Source organism: Camelus ferus, chromosome 28 (assembly GCF_009834535.1).
Source record: "Camelus ferus isolate YT-003-E chromosome 28, BCGSAC_Cfer_1.0, whole genome shotgun sequence".
NCBI lineage: Eukaryota > Metazoa > Chordata > Mammalia > Artiodactyla > Camelidae > Camelus > Camelus ferus.
Window position 1 is genome coordinate 2,471,925 of NC_045723.1, and position 14,365 is coordinate 2,486,289.

Genomic DNA, 14,365 nt, shown 5'->3' on the forward strand with positions numbered 1-14,365 from the left:
GTCCGGCCCTCGCCATCTGCACTGTCCCTGCCTGATCCAGGTCATGGCCTCCGGCGTGGACTCTTCCTGACAACCTCCTTATCACCTCTGTCCCCCTCACATCTCTCCAGTACGTGGCCAGCAAGTGTGAGTCGGATCACGTCCAGCCCCACTGAAAGGTCTGTGTGCCACATGGGGATGACCCACACTAAGGGGTTGATGGACACTGACTACAGAGCTCAACAGGCCCAACAGGAATGTGGCATATTGTGTCCTAGAGACTAAATGTCTTTAACAGCAATGTATCTTTTAATTCTAAAATACACATATCACATGAACATCATGATACAACAGGGAAGTATTTCATGTACCATTAGGAGGTCATTAGAGGCTACACACATCCACCCCCTCCTCCTCTCCAACACACATGCACACACGTGGGCACACAACTCCTCCCTGCTGCCTGGCAGGTGACCCTAGAGGAGTTTACGAGGCACAGGCCGTTTGGATCAAGGCATGGCTCTCAGCCTGGCATCCAGGCCTCTCCAACCTCACCTCTGTCCATCCCTGCCTGGGACCCGGGCCTTTGGCTCCATGTGGTTTCTCTCCACCTGCTTTTGCTCAGGCTCCTTGACCTGGGACACCAGGTCTCCTCCACTTCCTCGTCTGACCAACTCCTACTTACTCTTTAAAACCCACTTCAGCCATCACCCCTTCCAGGAAGCCCTCTCAGACACTCAGAGAGCTCGCTAGAGCCCCATGTCCTGCATTTAAAATCATCCCTGCACCCTTGTCTCTCTGCTACCAGCCCGAGTCTCTCAGGGACACAGACCATGTCCGGTTCGTCTCTGTGTCCTGGCACCAGGGCCGGGGCCAGGTCCGTGGCTGCACTTAGAGCATGTTGGCCAAAGGGAGGAAGGAGGACACGTGGCTCTGGGAGCCCAGAGAGGACGGCGCACACTTGCTGGGGCATGTCCCCCGCGGAGGGCGGCGCACCTCTCAGCCAGAGTCTGCTGCTCGTTGATGCCCACGTTGAAGAGCACGGGCTGCACCCGCAGCAGCATCCCGCTCTGGATCTCCCGGGGCAGTGCGTCGAACAGGGGGCCCGGCAGGGGGATTCGCACGTTAAAGCCGTCACTGCCAACAGAGAGAGAGGGAGAGGGGACGCGGAGATGAGAGAGGGAAGCCCAGCTTGCCTGGACACAGAAACGCGTGGTTCCCTACTATTGGGCAGGACCCGTGAAGGGCTGTGAGGTTAATGGAGAGGCTGTGAGTAGCATTTCTAACTTAATGAAACGGAATAAAGCAAAAATTAAGCATGCCTTGCATACAACAAATGTAAACTAAAACACTGTGCTAGTTCTGAGAATCAGAAAAATATTTCTACCGATTTCCTGTGATGACGGGCAGCATGTCAGTCGATGCATTAGACGTGGCCTGCGTGACTTTGAAGGTCACGTTCCTCAGGTCCATGATCCCAAGGCTCATGTCCTCCAGCATGGCCAGCTCCTCCCCTGGAGGCAAGAGAGGCAAGGGGGTGCTCAGGGAGGGGACCCGCGCAACCCTGGACCCAGAAAGGCTACAGAGGCAACGAGGTCAGGGCAGCTGTGATGAGACCGCTGGAGGGGCCGCCCCAGCTTCTCCCGCAGCCACGTTAGAAAGCGCAGCTGGTGGAGACCAGCCTTGTCCTTCCTGGCTCTTTTCTGGTGAAGGAAGGAGGCGAGGGTGGGGTGGGGTGGCGTGGGGTGGGATGGGAGGGCTGACAGGCAGGGAATCTCAGGAGGCAAAGCTGGCTCTTTGGATATTGTGATCTTTTGATAATCTTTAGGTCTTTTGCTATTTCTTTAATGTCTTATAACTCCAATGATTAACAGATACTTTAAAAAAAGTTATCCACTTTTACCTCCTAAGAAGAAATAAACAGAAAATGAAGGTAAGGAGAAGAGAGCCTTTTAGAGGGTAATTTGGAAGTATCAGTGGATTTTTGAAATATCTCTACTTTCTGACCCAGCAACTTTCCTTCTAGTAATTTAGCGGGTGCAGAAATGGGCCACAGGCACACAAAAGTGTACATGCAGAGATGTTTTAATAGGAACAATTCAAAAATGGCCCGAATGTCCTATAGGAAGTTATTGCTTTAGTAACAATCATCCATTCTCAAATAGAAAGATCTTCAAGATGTGTAACAAACAACAACAAAACCAACAGAGGTGTGTGTGTGCGTGTGTGCACGCGGGACCACGCAGGGCTTTCATCTGGCTCTCTGTGGCACACTTTGGGGGTGTCTGCCCACATCTGAGTCGGCGGCCACTACACCTGGCATCAGAGACGGCGCGGGCAGGAGGATGGGCACACACGGCCCCCGCGGACCCGCCCAGCCTCACCGTAGGTGCTGAGCAGGCTCTCGAACTGGGCGAGCAGCCCGATGGTGTAGAGCTGCCGCAGGAAGCCGTCGTCGTGCAGGCAGTTCCTCAGCTTGATGATGAAGCCACAGATGAGTGCTGTCAGCTGCGGGGACAGACGCGCCTCAGCCCGCGCCCTGCCGCGCTCACTGCCACAGCCCCTCTCCCCTGGGGCCCGGGATGTGGGGGACCGCCCATGTGGGGCCGGGAGGCAGAGGCCACGGGCACGAGGGACCACGGGGGCAGAGGGCTCCCGAAGGTCAGTCTGGTTTGGGCTCAGCTTCTGACCCAACCTTGGAGTTCCTCCTGGGCCAGAACCTTCTGGAAGCCCAGGATTAATTCCCCACAGTGAAAGGAAGGGCCTCTGTGCCCAGAGATCCAGACAGGCTCTGGCTGGAGACCGAGGCGCTCACAATGAGGAGCAGGAGGGGAGAACACGTCCCTCCCAAGTCTCCTGGGCAGGAGGCTCCCTGGGCACGACAGCCTCGCGGGGCTGGGAGGGAACGCAGGGAACCGGCGCCGCCTCTGCCAGCGTTCAGCCAGCTGCCCAGGCTGCCGCCTCTGCACACTGGTGGTGCCCGTTTAAGCTCTTCCCTTCTCTGCAGGGAAATCAAACCACCAGCGCAGAGCTGCACACGAGCAGATTGATCACCTGCTGTTTTATGAACAAGAAAACAGATAAACTCCTTTGTAGGGAAGAAAGAAAGGTGGCACAGGGGCCTGCGCCGCCCCAGGCTCCTCGGGCTGCCTCCTGGGGGAGTGAGTGTGGAGTCCGCCCCTCCTGAACCCACGCGACGGAGAGGTCTCCGCCCTCCCCGCTGCCCTGAGGCCTCATGCCACACACGGCAGAGCCACAGGAGGAGGGAAGAGCCACCGTCATGGGTCTGCTCAACGTGTGGGAGAGGGAAGAACCTCTAGGCCTGTTTTGGGGGGCGGGGGCCCTGGGCTTACAGTCTGGCAGAAGACCACGTCGCGGCGGTACTGCAGGCTCAGGAAGGTGGCGATGGTGGGAGCGCTGTCCTGCATGAGCAGGAAGACCATGGCCTTCTTGGCCTTGTCGCTCATCATGGCCACGCAGTCCGTGAGGGTGGTCAGCAGCGGGTACAAGGCCTCGCTCCACTCACCTGGCATGAGGGACAGTCGGCTCAGAAGGCAGGCTTCCCAAGGTCCCTGGCCCTGCACCGCAGCCCCTGCCACCCCATCCGCAGCTTCTGCCTCCTCGCAGCCCCCCTGCCCAGAACTGGGGCCAAGTTCTGCCCAGAAGCAACCTGCTCTCTGACCTTCTAGCCTGAAGCTTTTCCAACCAAACCACCATCAGCCCTTCCCGGGGACCGCAACGCACACCCGGCCCCCGAACCGCTGGGGTCTCTCCACGTCAACACTCACGACTACTCCTTTTGAGGAAAATGACAAAAAGACTCCTGGGAGGCATGAATGAGCAAGAGAATATTCTAGTAGTCTGCAGAGGCAGGTCCCCCTCCACGGCACCACCGTTCCTCCACTGGGAGATGGGTCATCCTGCTCCTCTTGACCCAGGTACTAAGGCAGAGAGCCCTGTGCACGTACGCCAAGGACAACACACCCTCGCCGAGCCTTCGCGCACCTGTGCTCAGGCCCCCCCCCCCCCGTGTCTGGGGAAGGACCCTCCCCCATGGCTGCCGCTGTCTTCAGCCCTCTGTCCCTTCATCCTGCCTGCACTTTCTTCCCCACCCCCAGCTTCCTTCTCCCTGGTGTCCTCTATTTCTAGCTTAGTTTTTTTTTTTTTTATTTTTTGGGGGTGGGGAGGGTTGGTGGGAGGAATATAAGGAAACTTTGACCCTGTACCAAAACAACTTTTTAGATAGAACCTCAGGGGAGAAAAGCAGAGTGAAAGGTATTTTTGGTTTGGGCTCTTTTTTTCCTTCTTATTTAGAGGACATTTAAAAGAAAAAAGACATGCCCCCATCAGTCATATTTTTAACATGCATTGGATCACCACCACCAGGTGAGCCCACCCCAAACGGAGTGCAGCCCGGTCAGCGCTGCCCTCAGAGGATGGGGTGTGAGTCACAGAATGCCCATGACCGTCACCACACATAGGACAGGCCCCTGCACTGGGAGGATGGTCAGCTCCAGCTCAGAGAAACAGAATCATAAAAAGAGAGGTCACTGTGGCTCTGCCCTCTCCAACTGTGTGCTTCCTACTCTGTTGAGAAACATTTAGAGAAACGCCTAAAACCTGCAAAGGACTTCCCTACACTCAGTGTTTGGTTAAACACAGATTTTCAAGTCTACAGAGGGAGTCAAAATTTGGAAAAGATCTCAGTGTATACGCAGGCAAATTGTACGTGGACAAGGATTTGTATCTGTAATGGAAAAAAGCAGGCTTAAGTTTAGAAAGTCTACAGCAGAAAGGTCTTAGCAAACAAATCATGGTGACAAAGGACACTGGACTGACGAGTGAAAACTCGAGGCCCCGGCTTGCCGAGCAGTGGTGGGCTGCCGGCAGGCCCCCGACCCCTCAGCCCTGGGGCCCTTCTCAGTAAAATGAAACTGCTGTTCTAGGTAACATCCATGTCTCCTTCTGCATCTAAAGTTCTCAGAGACCACATCCTTGTTTCTTTGAAGAACTCTGTTGAATGCACATTGGTTATACTCAGCAACTATCAAAAAAGGCCGGTGGCAGTTAAGTAGTTTGGGGAAAGGCAGGCAGTCATTAAGACTGTTCTTCACCAAGAAGTAAATGAATTAATATGCAAATTATGATCATCTTAACCTGAAAATGACTGGAATATACCAGTGGTCTCATCTGACTAAGCAAGCCCTCTGCACACAACAGGTTTTGACTTTGCCTACTTCTGTTTAAACAAAATCAATTAAGAATGACTCAGTTTTGCTATATTAGGAGGGAAAAAAAAACACCAAAAAAAACTATACTATTGGAAGAATGGTTAAAAAGCGCTTGGAGTGTGTCCTGGAGAAAAGAGAGAGAGCCTGGAGGGGAGGTGACTCCACCGTCCGCCCGGAGAAGGGCTCAGACACATCTGGACGACCCCACCGAGCTCAGGAAGAGTGTCAAACACCAGCCATGCAATACCTGTCAGTGCTTCACTTTGTAACTGTTTTCTCATTCAACCCACAGACATAAGGCTATTAATTATAACCCATTATTAATATGGGTAAGGAGACAGGCTCAGAAAGCTTCAGTGTCTCCCCAGACACACAAAAAGATCTGCCATTTGTACACACGTCTGACTCTGCAGCAGGTACTGGCTGGGGATAATACGTTTTGGGTCAGTGTGAAGAGAAACTAAAATTTTACACTTGCAAACAGAATTAATTCCAGGAACAGTAACGAGATTTCTACCGGAAGCTAGTTAAGTACTGGCATCTGGGATGTTCTGGCTGGTGAAGGGCTTTACTCTGCCTCCTGCATCGAGAAGGTCTCGCTGTGAAGGAAAGTACCAGCTGATTCCCCTTGAGAGACCAGCTCCTCACCGAGCGGCCCACCTGACGCACTGCCTGGCGGCCAGGCCAGGACATACTACTTTAAAGCACTTTGCTTTTTTATTTCTTTTCCCTCATTAACAGAGGAGAGAAGGAAGGAAGCAGGGAGACTGAGAGAAAGAAAGAATGTATGTTCTAACTCAGACAAAACACAGCTCTGTGGGAAAAGCTAAAGGAACTCTCAGCAGGGGACCATTTTAGTCCATCTGACATCAACTGTGGACAAGCCACCAGAGCTTCTGGAAGTGACAGAGCTGACAGAAGACAAGGAGAGCGGTACCAGCCAGGCACTGTCTGCCCCAGGGCTGCCTGGGAGCCCGCTTGGCTTCAGCTCTACAAACTGCTGAGGAGAGTCCCCGAGCTTCCAGAGGCAGGTTCGTGATGCCACCCCCAACACCTTCCCTGGTCTCAGGGGCTGGGGACGGTCCCGGACCTCACCGCCTCAGGGCTCGGGAGACAGCCCAGTGTGCAGGCACCGACCCGCCATGGAACTCAGCTGGAGGGGACTGGGGTCCAGGGACAGATGTGGAGGAGAAGGCACGGGCCAGGAGAGGAGGGACTAAGGGAAACATCCGTGCAGCTCCAAGGCCTCGGGGACCCTGAAAGTCCAGGGGACTGGAGCTGGCGATCCACTCATGACCAAACTGACTTTTTCGGAGAGAGAAACTGAAAGGGCTAAAAGAAAACTGGGGGGACTAGAAGGTACCCAGTCAGATTGGCCCACTGGTGAGCTAACTCCAAATGGGGTTCCGGGGGTGCTGCCGAGAGTCAGCGCAGGGAGCAGAGCGGACCATCTCCCAGCTGATGGGAAGAGTCCCGTAAACCCCAGTCACCGGGGGCTGCGCACTAGACAGAAAGCAGGTGTCCTGCCGGGTCATGTTTACGCCCGTCAGAAACACGGGCTCCGCAGGCTGATTAGGTAGCTGCTTTTGGAGTATAAGGATAAGAAAGAAAAATTGTATTGGGGGAGTCTCATGCACTCTCAGGGAAGACCACAAGCCACAACCAGGAAATTCAATATGCACAACTAGAGCAGGGTCAGCACACTTCTTCTGTCAAGGGCTAGACAGTCAATGTTTTAGACTCTGAAGGCCATGGGGGTCTCTGTGGTCACTCCCCGACCCCGGCATTGCCGCACAGCAGCAGCCACGGACCATCCGTGAACACTCGGCATGACTTGTCTCTGGGAGAACGGCATTTACAAGCACAGGCAGGGGGTGGGATTCAGCTTAGAAATGGTTTGCCGACCCCTGAACTAGAGCCATCAACACTGACTCCCACTTCTACTGCTAACTCCAGCCAACGCCCGCAGCAATGCCGGACAGGACTTCTCAGGCTGCAGCCAGACCCAGAACACAGAATGCCATGTGACAATGTCACCATATCTGGACGGCCACGTGTTATCTGACCATCCCCTCCGGGTGCCACTAGTGGTTCAGGTGAGATCACAGGAAGCACCATTTACAGACATGGACCCCTCTGAATAGGTTGCCCACCTCAGGAAGCCCAATGCGCTCACGGATGTTAACCACCTGAAAAGGTTCTAGGGCAGGAGAGTAGGAAATTGTAGGTGGAGCCTGCTTCCGGCCACCACCCCCAGCCCAACTGGCCCATCACCAAACCTAAGAAAAGTTGCCACATGCCTCACAATGAAGAAAGCTCCTAAAATATTTTCCCAATTCTGGGAGTACACAGTCATCTTTCACAATTTAGCCACAAACACTACCTGAATGTTAAAAAGACATCTGCAGAAGCCTTGAACGGAAACCACGTACCTGGGCTGGACTCTTCAGGAGGGGGGCTGCGATCTGCACAGAAATGGAGGGCGACATGGATGATTAGGGAGCAGCACACGGTTCAAACACGACAACTCGACGCTCAGAGCAGCTGCATCCGCAGCCTGCAGGAAGGCGGCTAAACTGGACAGAGAAGAGGCCAGGCCCGCCTGCCGCTTCCCAACGAGCCACACCAAGGTGGTCGGGCTGCCCAGGGCGCTGCCCGATCCACCGGCGTCAGCATTCATGTTGCCAATACTTCAACATAAAATGCTCTTCAGGACGAGCAAGCTGACGGGTAACAATGTGAGAAGGGCCCGGCGCCCATCACACTGTATGTGGCGGGGCCTGTGTTGGCTCACAACGTCTGGAAGCAAACGCGTAGTGAGAGAGACTGACCAGGAAATGGAGCGGCCTGTTCCAAGCCCACCGCCCTGACTGACTGTGGAAACTGGGTTAAGGGTCCACCACTGGGATCCAAAAGGTTAGGATCCGGTCATGAGACCCATATACCTAATGCCTCTGTGCCCAACTTTCAAATGTAAACCAAGTGCAAAACCTTTATGATTGAGGGAAGTGGAGAGTTAGAACCTCCCTCCAGGCCCCTCAAAGAATGCCACGTTTAATCCAATTTCACCTACACTGAGTCATATTGGGAGGTACTCATTTCAAGTTCACCTTTCCCTTAAAAACTAAAATTCCTGGGTAACTGGGTGTGCCACCTGAAAGCAGCAAGTTTGAAAAGGGATCGTTTAGAGGGAAAGTTTATTTTATTTTATGTCTGAACTTTTTTCAGCTCAAAGAAGGTCTCAGGATACTGACACAGGTATTTTCAGATCCCCAAGAATAGCCAGAACCAGCTGGGAGGAGACTGAATGGACAACCTGACGGCTGGAAGGCTGGGGGCGACGGATCCTTCTCTCTAATCATCTTTGGCAGTGACTTCTTAAACTGGCCACGGGGACAGAAATAGAGCAAAATCAGAGAGTCAGAACCCTCAGCTTCTTCATAGAAGCTCAAATATCCTGAGACCATCTACTTAACCAAGAGGGAAACAAACCACCGTGAGGCAGTGTGGCACGGAGCAGTGACTCTTCAGAATCTGTCTGGCTGTCAGAACTACCCCAGGCCTTGGGAAGACACAGATTTCTGCCTCCCTGTGACCCTTGCTCCAAGATCCCGAGTCTGTATGAGGAGAAGGGTCTAGAAAGCCTGTTTTCATGCTCCATGGTGGTCCCAAGCAGCTGGGCTGGGACCTTGGCTGAGGAGGTGTCGGGGTTAAACCCGTGGGGTAACTTCATCTTTCAGTCAATGGGGAGAGGTGGGGTCTCTTGCAGTGGTCTTAGGTCACAGAATCCCTTGAGATTTGATGACCCACTATGACTTCTCCATACACATGCAAATTTTAGCATGTAATCACAGGGGCACACGAACGTGGGGTGCAATGCATAGACCTCAAGTTAAGAAAAACCTGGTCCAGGATTTCAGTAACTCTTTGGGATGAGGAGAGAAAGGGAGTGTGTATGTGGAAGGTGATGAAGTCACCAAATCCTGGCAGGTGCAGGGGTGGGAGGTGCAGAAGGGTCACTGGTGGGGAAACCAGGAGGAGAGGGAGGCTCCCGGAGCCTCTGCGGTACCCTCTGGCAGGGGCTGGTCAGTGGGTGGCGCAGAGCCCTGGCTCTGGGTTATCACTGCCCGCCAGGCAAGGCTGAGGCTGGGCAACTCCTTGATCAAAGATGAAAACCAAGGACTCAGGACAGGGTAGAGAATCGGAATGAAAAGTGATAAAATGCCCTTCAAAAGGCACAGAGTTTAAAAAAAAAAAAAAAGAAGAAAAAAGGAAAAAAAGGAATGGAGTTGTTCACAGGTAATAAACACTGATGTGAACAGCCTGCTTGTGAGGCCGAAACCCCTGCTGCAGAAACCTGGATGGGCAGGAGGGGCCGGGGCAGGGCCCGGCTCTGGCCCTAGAGGACGAGGGTAAGTGAAATGAATGGCTCACAGTCTGGCTCTTTCTGATCCTCCGGATCATGCCCAGGTCTGAACAGCTTCCTGGCTGTGCTTGGATTTTTAAATGAAGGATCATCTGCAGTTAATTTAGAGGCACGTGGTTTCACATACTTCTTTGAGTGCTGGTGAGCAGGGTCAGACTCTCTCAGACACGCTTCCTATTCCCATGAGCACAACAGAGCTGATCTGTATGGCACCCAGTTCCAAGTCCAGCCCTAAATGTCCTAAATAAATGCTCATTTAAATAACTTTACAACTGCATTCAAATTTGTCTATATATTTGGACAATACAGGATGTACCTAGAAAAAGATGACATTGAAGTTATGAATACAACAGTATGCCTGATTAAATCAACTAGCTCCTGCATTAAAAAAAAAAGCCCAATAAATTACTTTTTGAATCTGCAGAAAACTGTTTAAATTACAAGCAAGACAATATTAAAGAGAAATGAGCAATGAAAGTTCAGAAATTTTTTAAAGAGACACGATTTGCACTAAACAATGAAAACACGGACAAAGACGAGACAGCTCCATGAACCAATCACAGATCTGGGGAACTAAAAGCCGAATCTCTGGCAGATGGAGAGTGGAGGACAGAACACTGTGAAAACAGAGGCTCAAGTGAGAGAGCGCCCGGGGGACAGACTGCAGGCAGATTGATGAGGGGAGGAGTGTCTGACAAACAAAGAAGGATTTACCAAGATGCTATGATCAAGGAGTCTGACTCTGCCTTGAGTGAAAGTTGCCCAGTTCAGAAAGCCCTGCTGCAGGAGGACCAACCCTGGCCCATCTGGGCCTGACTTCCTACAGCTTAATATTCCCAAAGGGGAGCAAAGAGGCGGCAGCAGCCGGGTCTGAGGCCAGGTCTCAGCTGCACGGGCCACGATCCCGCCAGCTCTTCCAGGGAAAGGCCAGAGCAGCAGGGACCACACACCCACCTGTTTAGAAAGCACATGTCCTCCAGCTCTAAGGCACCAGCAGGGCAGAGTGTCTGCTTACGCTGGGTATCTGCAGACAGCCAGCTGGTTCTGAAGCCTGCTGCTTCACACCAACGTCCTGTCATCTATTGAGAGCCCCACCCTGGAGGTGGTGCCGAAGAGAGGAACCACCTGACCCAGTCTCGGGAGTGGGACCCACCATCGGACTGGGTTACCAACAAGGCCCAAGGCAACACGCCTCTGCTGGATAAAAGTGCACCCTGCAAGGACGACCAGCCTTTACACAAGTCTGCTGGCCTGCTCTCAGCTCTCACCTGGCTCTGTCCCTGCACAATTCACCTTTTTGATTCCTGATGCGATAAGCCATCTCATCAGATGGCATCTACAGCCTCCTCCAGGTTCTCAGGTTGGTTTACAAACCAGAAAAGCCCAGGAGCCCGACCCTCCCGCACGCAGCAGCGTGACACCCAGGAGGGCCCTGAGGCCCTGCCTTCACCGGACCCGCAGATGCACACGTGGGCTCCACGGCCACGAAGACGTAAGGAACCTCCGCCCTCCTCGCCCACTGCCCCATGCACTGCAAACCCCGCTCTGCTGACAGCGCTCCCTGCAGTCTGCGTGGGGAAGGGGTCATGGAGTCAGACACACAAATGGACAGACGAACGCAGCGTGAGTGGAGGCGGCGGGACGCATGATGCATACGCACGTGTGGTCGGGGGAGGGCGGCATGCAGCGGGGGGCGTGGTGGAGGGGCATGGCGAGGAGGGGGTGTCGCAGAAGGGGTCCTCCGGCCGGATCCAGTAGGCGTGGCTGGCCTGGTTACCTTTCCTGCTGGTGCAGCTGCTGGTGCAGGGGAAGACGTCGTCGCAGCCCCCGCCCTGCAGGCGCTCCCGCTGCAGCAGCTTGTCCACCCGCTGGATGATACACTCCAGGCTCTTGTCCACGTTCAGCCACACTTTCTCCTTCCAAATCAAAGGCACCCCCGTGGGTCAGCTCTCCCAGTGGGAGAAACGGAACATGAACTCCACCCCCACAACAGACACCCCACTCCACCACACACTGACCCCCACCAGAGCCACTGTGCTCATTAAAACACCATGAGGTCCAGACATATCAAGATAATTCAGGATTCCCCACTAGAGTTATATCTGCTTTTCCAAAGACAAGTCAATGTCCTGTGGTCGTCAATTTTAAAGTGAGGGAGACGTCTGCTAGTAGCTGTCGTGGAGGCCAGATAGGACTTCCCAGGGCCCAGAAGGGCCACAGGGCCCAGGGAGCCGCCTTGTCTTCTTCTCCCTCCACTGCAAACCTATTTCAGCCATCACTGAGGACTGAGGTCTTGTGGATGGAGGAGAATGGAAACAGCTGAGCAGTCAGGAAGGGGGCGGGGGGCCTGTGGAGACCCACCCAGAGCTCAGGATGCCCAAGCAGAGCCAGAGGAGCCCAGTGCTGCTGGCTGCTAACTCAGGGCCTCCCAGAACAATGCCTTTGAAGAGCAGTTCCAACAGATGACGAAAGCCAGTTTGTGATGTGTCACTCTCTCAGGAGACACAGACATACCCTGGTCTCAGGGCCAACTCGGGAAGCAGTGATGTGGTACAGGGTCGGGGCTACATCTCCCAAATCCACACCCAGCTGCCACTTCTCCAGAGACACACACCGCCCTGGAAGGGCCAGCGGCCCGCAGAGACCAAGGAGGCAGGGGCCGAGCGGGCCCCAAGCCCGCAAGCACGGCATTGGCCCTCCACAGCCAGGCCTGACTGGCCCCGCCCACAGCAGCCCTACTCCCCGATGGACGTGAGGCGTGAACATTCCATCTTCTTCCCAAGTGCCACCCAGTGGTGAGACCTGGGGCCTGTCTGCAAAGGGGCTAACCCCGCCCCAGGCACCTCGGAGGGGAGGAGGCCTCACACATGCCAGCCCAGCTCAGCAGCAGGGCACGGGTGGCAGACTCACCCACTCCTCCTCGTGCCAGTCCGCCTGCAGGGAGGACCGGCTGTTCCTGCCCGTCCACCTGGCCGCGAGGGTGTCCTGGTCATTCCTCAACATCACCTGCTCCTCCTCGGCTGAGCTGGGTGAGGCCTTGGAGGCGATGTAGTCGGGCCGAGCCGCGTTCAGCCCGTGGATGGAAGTGGCCAGCAGCTTGCAGTCGCACACAGTGACCAGCTGCCTGGTCTGGGGGACACACACACACACAAACGGCCACTGAGCACCCAAGTGGGGGCCGCGGGGCCGGCCTCTCCCACTGCCAAGGCCCAGCATACCTCCCCCTGCTTCCTCCACAGGCAAACCACCCAAGAGCTGCAGCCCTCAGGACGACCCACTTCAAAGGCTGCCACCTGACGTGCCGGCTGAAGCTTAGCAAGAACTTCCCTCAGAAGACAGAACACAAGGAAGGGAAGAGAAACCTCTGCGACTCTTCCAGCCCCACCGGAGCCCAGCATTGCTAGACAAGGGGCCTGCAGGAAGCCCAGCACCCAGCCTTCGCTGGCTCTCTGGGCTGTCCCTCGAATCCAGGGGGAAGGCCTCACTTCTGTTTGGTCACTGAAGTCTTACATTCTGCATCTAACACCTGAAGCCCTCGGCTCTGGGCAGCAGGAGGGACGGGGGCTCTGGCACAGCCCTTCTGGTTCTGGGGACTTCTGCACATGACAAGGGTTCTCTGCTCATAATTTTACTTCTGACAACAACATGTTTCTTCATGAGTGGATCTAAACCCCAGCTCTCAATCTTTTTACTGCATAAACACATGTGAAGGCTGCAAGACGTTCTGATCAGGAACAGCAGTTCAGCCCAGGCAAGCAGGTGTGAGTGGTAAAGTGTGCTCAAAATCTGTGTGCGCATGTGTGCTTCTGTGTGCACTTGTGCCTGTGTGTGTAGGTCGGGGGGGGGGGATGTAGAGAGAGACACTGAGTCATATGAAAAAGCATCATCCATCAAAAGGATGTGCTGTACCCACTCCCCAAGTATGCAATAATATTTATATATTTCTAATCAGGACCAAAAGATAGTTAGAAGCTGGTTTACAGATTATATGTAAGCCAATAAAATGATACTTTTCTTATCTCATGTCTGTATAATAATTGTTTCTTTTTTCAAACTTCAAGGACAACAGAAATGTGGCCCAAAATGCGCTGAGTGGGCAGTTACCAGGGAAGCTGTGGAGCTGCCCCAGCTTCAACAATGGCCACCATGCACTTGTTAGAAAGCCGAGCACAGGAGCCAGAGCTGAGGGCCCTGAGCCCAGGCTCTGTTGCTGGCCTGCCCCAATCCAGCTCTTCGACCAGCGGCAAATCACCAACTGCCCCCAACCCCGACCTGGGCCTTTGTGAGAACGGTATCTGAAGCCAGACCTCCAAGTTCACCCCAAGGTCACCAATGGTGTGGACAGCTCTGTACACACATGAGGTGTCTGGGGGTCTTCAAAAACCCAAGCGAGCACCCCCTACACACACACATGCAGCAGGGTAGCCCCTCCTACCTTGTCTGCCAGGATGGCGAGTGTTCTCTCGAGGCCGGTGGCAGATCTGTCCTTGGCCGCCCTCGAGAGCCGCTCTGCGTAGTAACTCACTTGGGTTTTCAGGGTGTTGATCTGGGCAATGATCTCCTTGGCTCGGACAATGTCCTGCGGTATGTAGATTATGGACTGGCAGTTGGACGATGTACTGAAAAGGATAAGAACAGATTCTAAGGGGCTCTCCTAAATCAATCACGAAACAGTGTCTCCTGTTACTCAGGGATGTTTTCCCAGCCTAGTCTAGTCGTTGACGGGCAA

At 54.1% G+C, this 14,365-nt stretch overlaps 1 protein-coding gene across 6 annotated transcripts in view; it reads right to left on the reverse strand.

Annotated features, from left to right (window-relative positions):
- INPP4A (inositol polyphosphate-4-phosphatase type I A) overlaps positions 1-14,365 on the reverse strand; it is a 117,343-nt gene that overhangs the window by 17,392 nt on the left and 85,586 nt on the right. For 3 of the 6 annotated variants that reach the window (XM_032469586.1, XM_032469585.1, XM_032469584.1), the window contains 8 exons: positions 14,072-14,255; positions 12,547-12,765; positions 11,297-11,552; positions 7,643-7,675; positions 3,333-3,505; positions 2,364-2,487; positions 1,367-1,493; positions 976-1,116 (listed from right to left, as the gene is read on the reverse strand). In XM_032469586.1, the coding sequence (XP_032325477.1) occupies positions 976-1,116; positions 1,367-1,493; positions 2,364-2,487; positions 3,333-3,505; positions 7,643-7,675; positions 11,297-11,552; positions 12,547-12,765; positions 14,072-14,255 (1,257 nt within the window). The remainder of the gene's footprint in view (positions 1-975; positions 1,117-1,366; positions 1,494-2,363; positions 2,488-3,332; positions 3,506-7,642; positions 7,676-11,296; positions 11,553-12,546; positions 12,766-14,071; positions 14,256-14,365) is intronic. The other 3 variants (XM_032469588.1, XM_032469587.1, XM_032469589.1) reach the window with 2 other exon arrangements.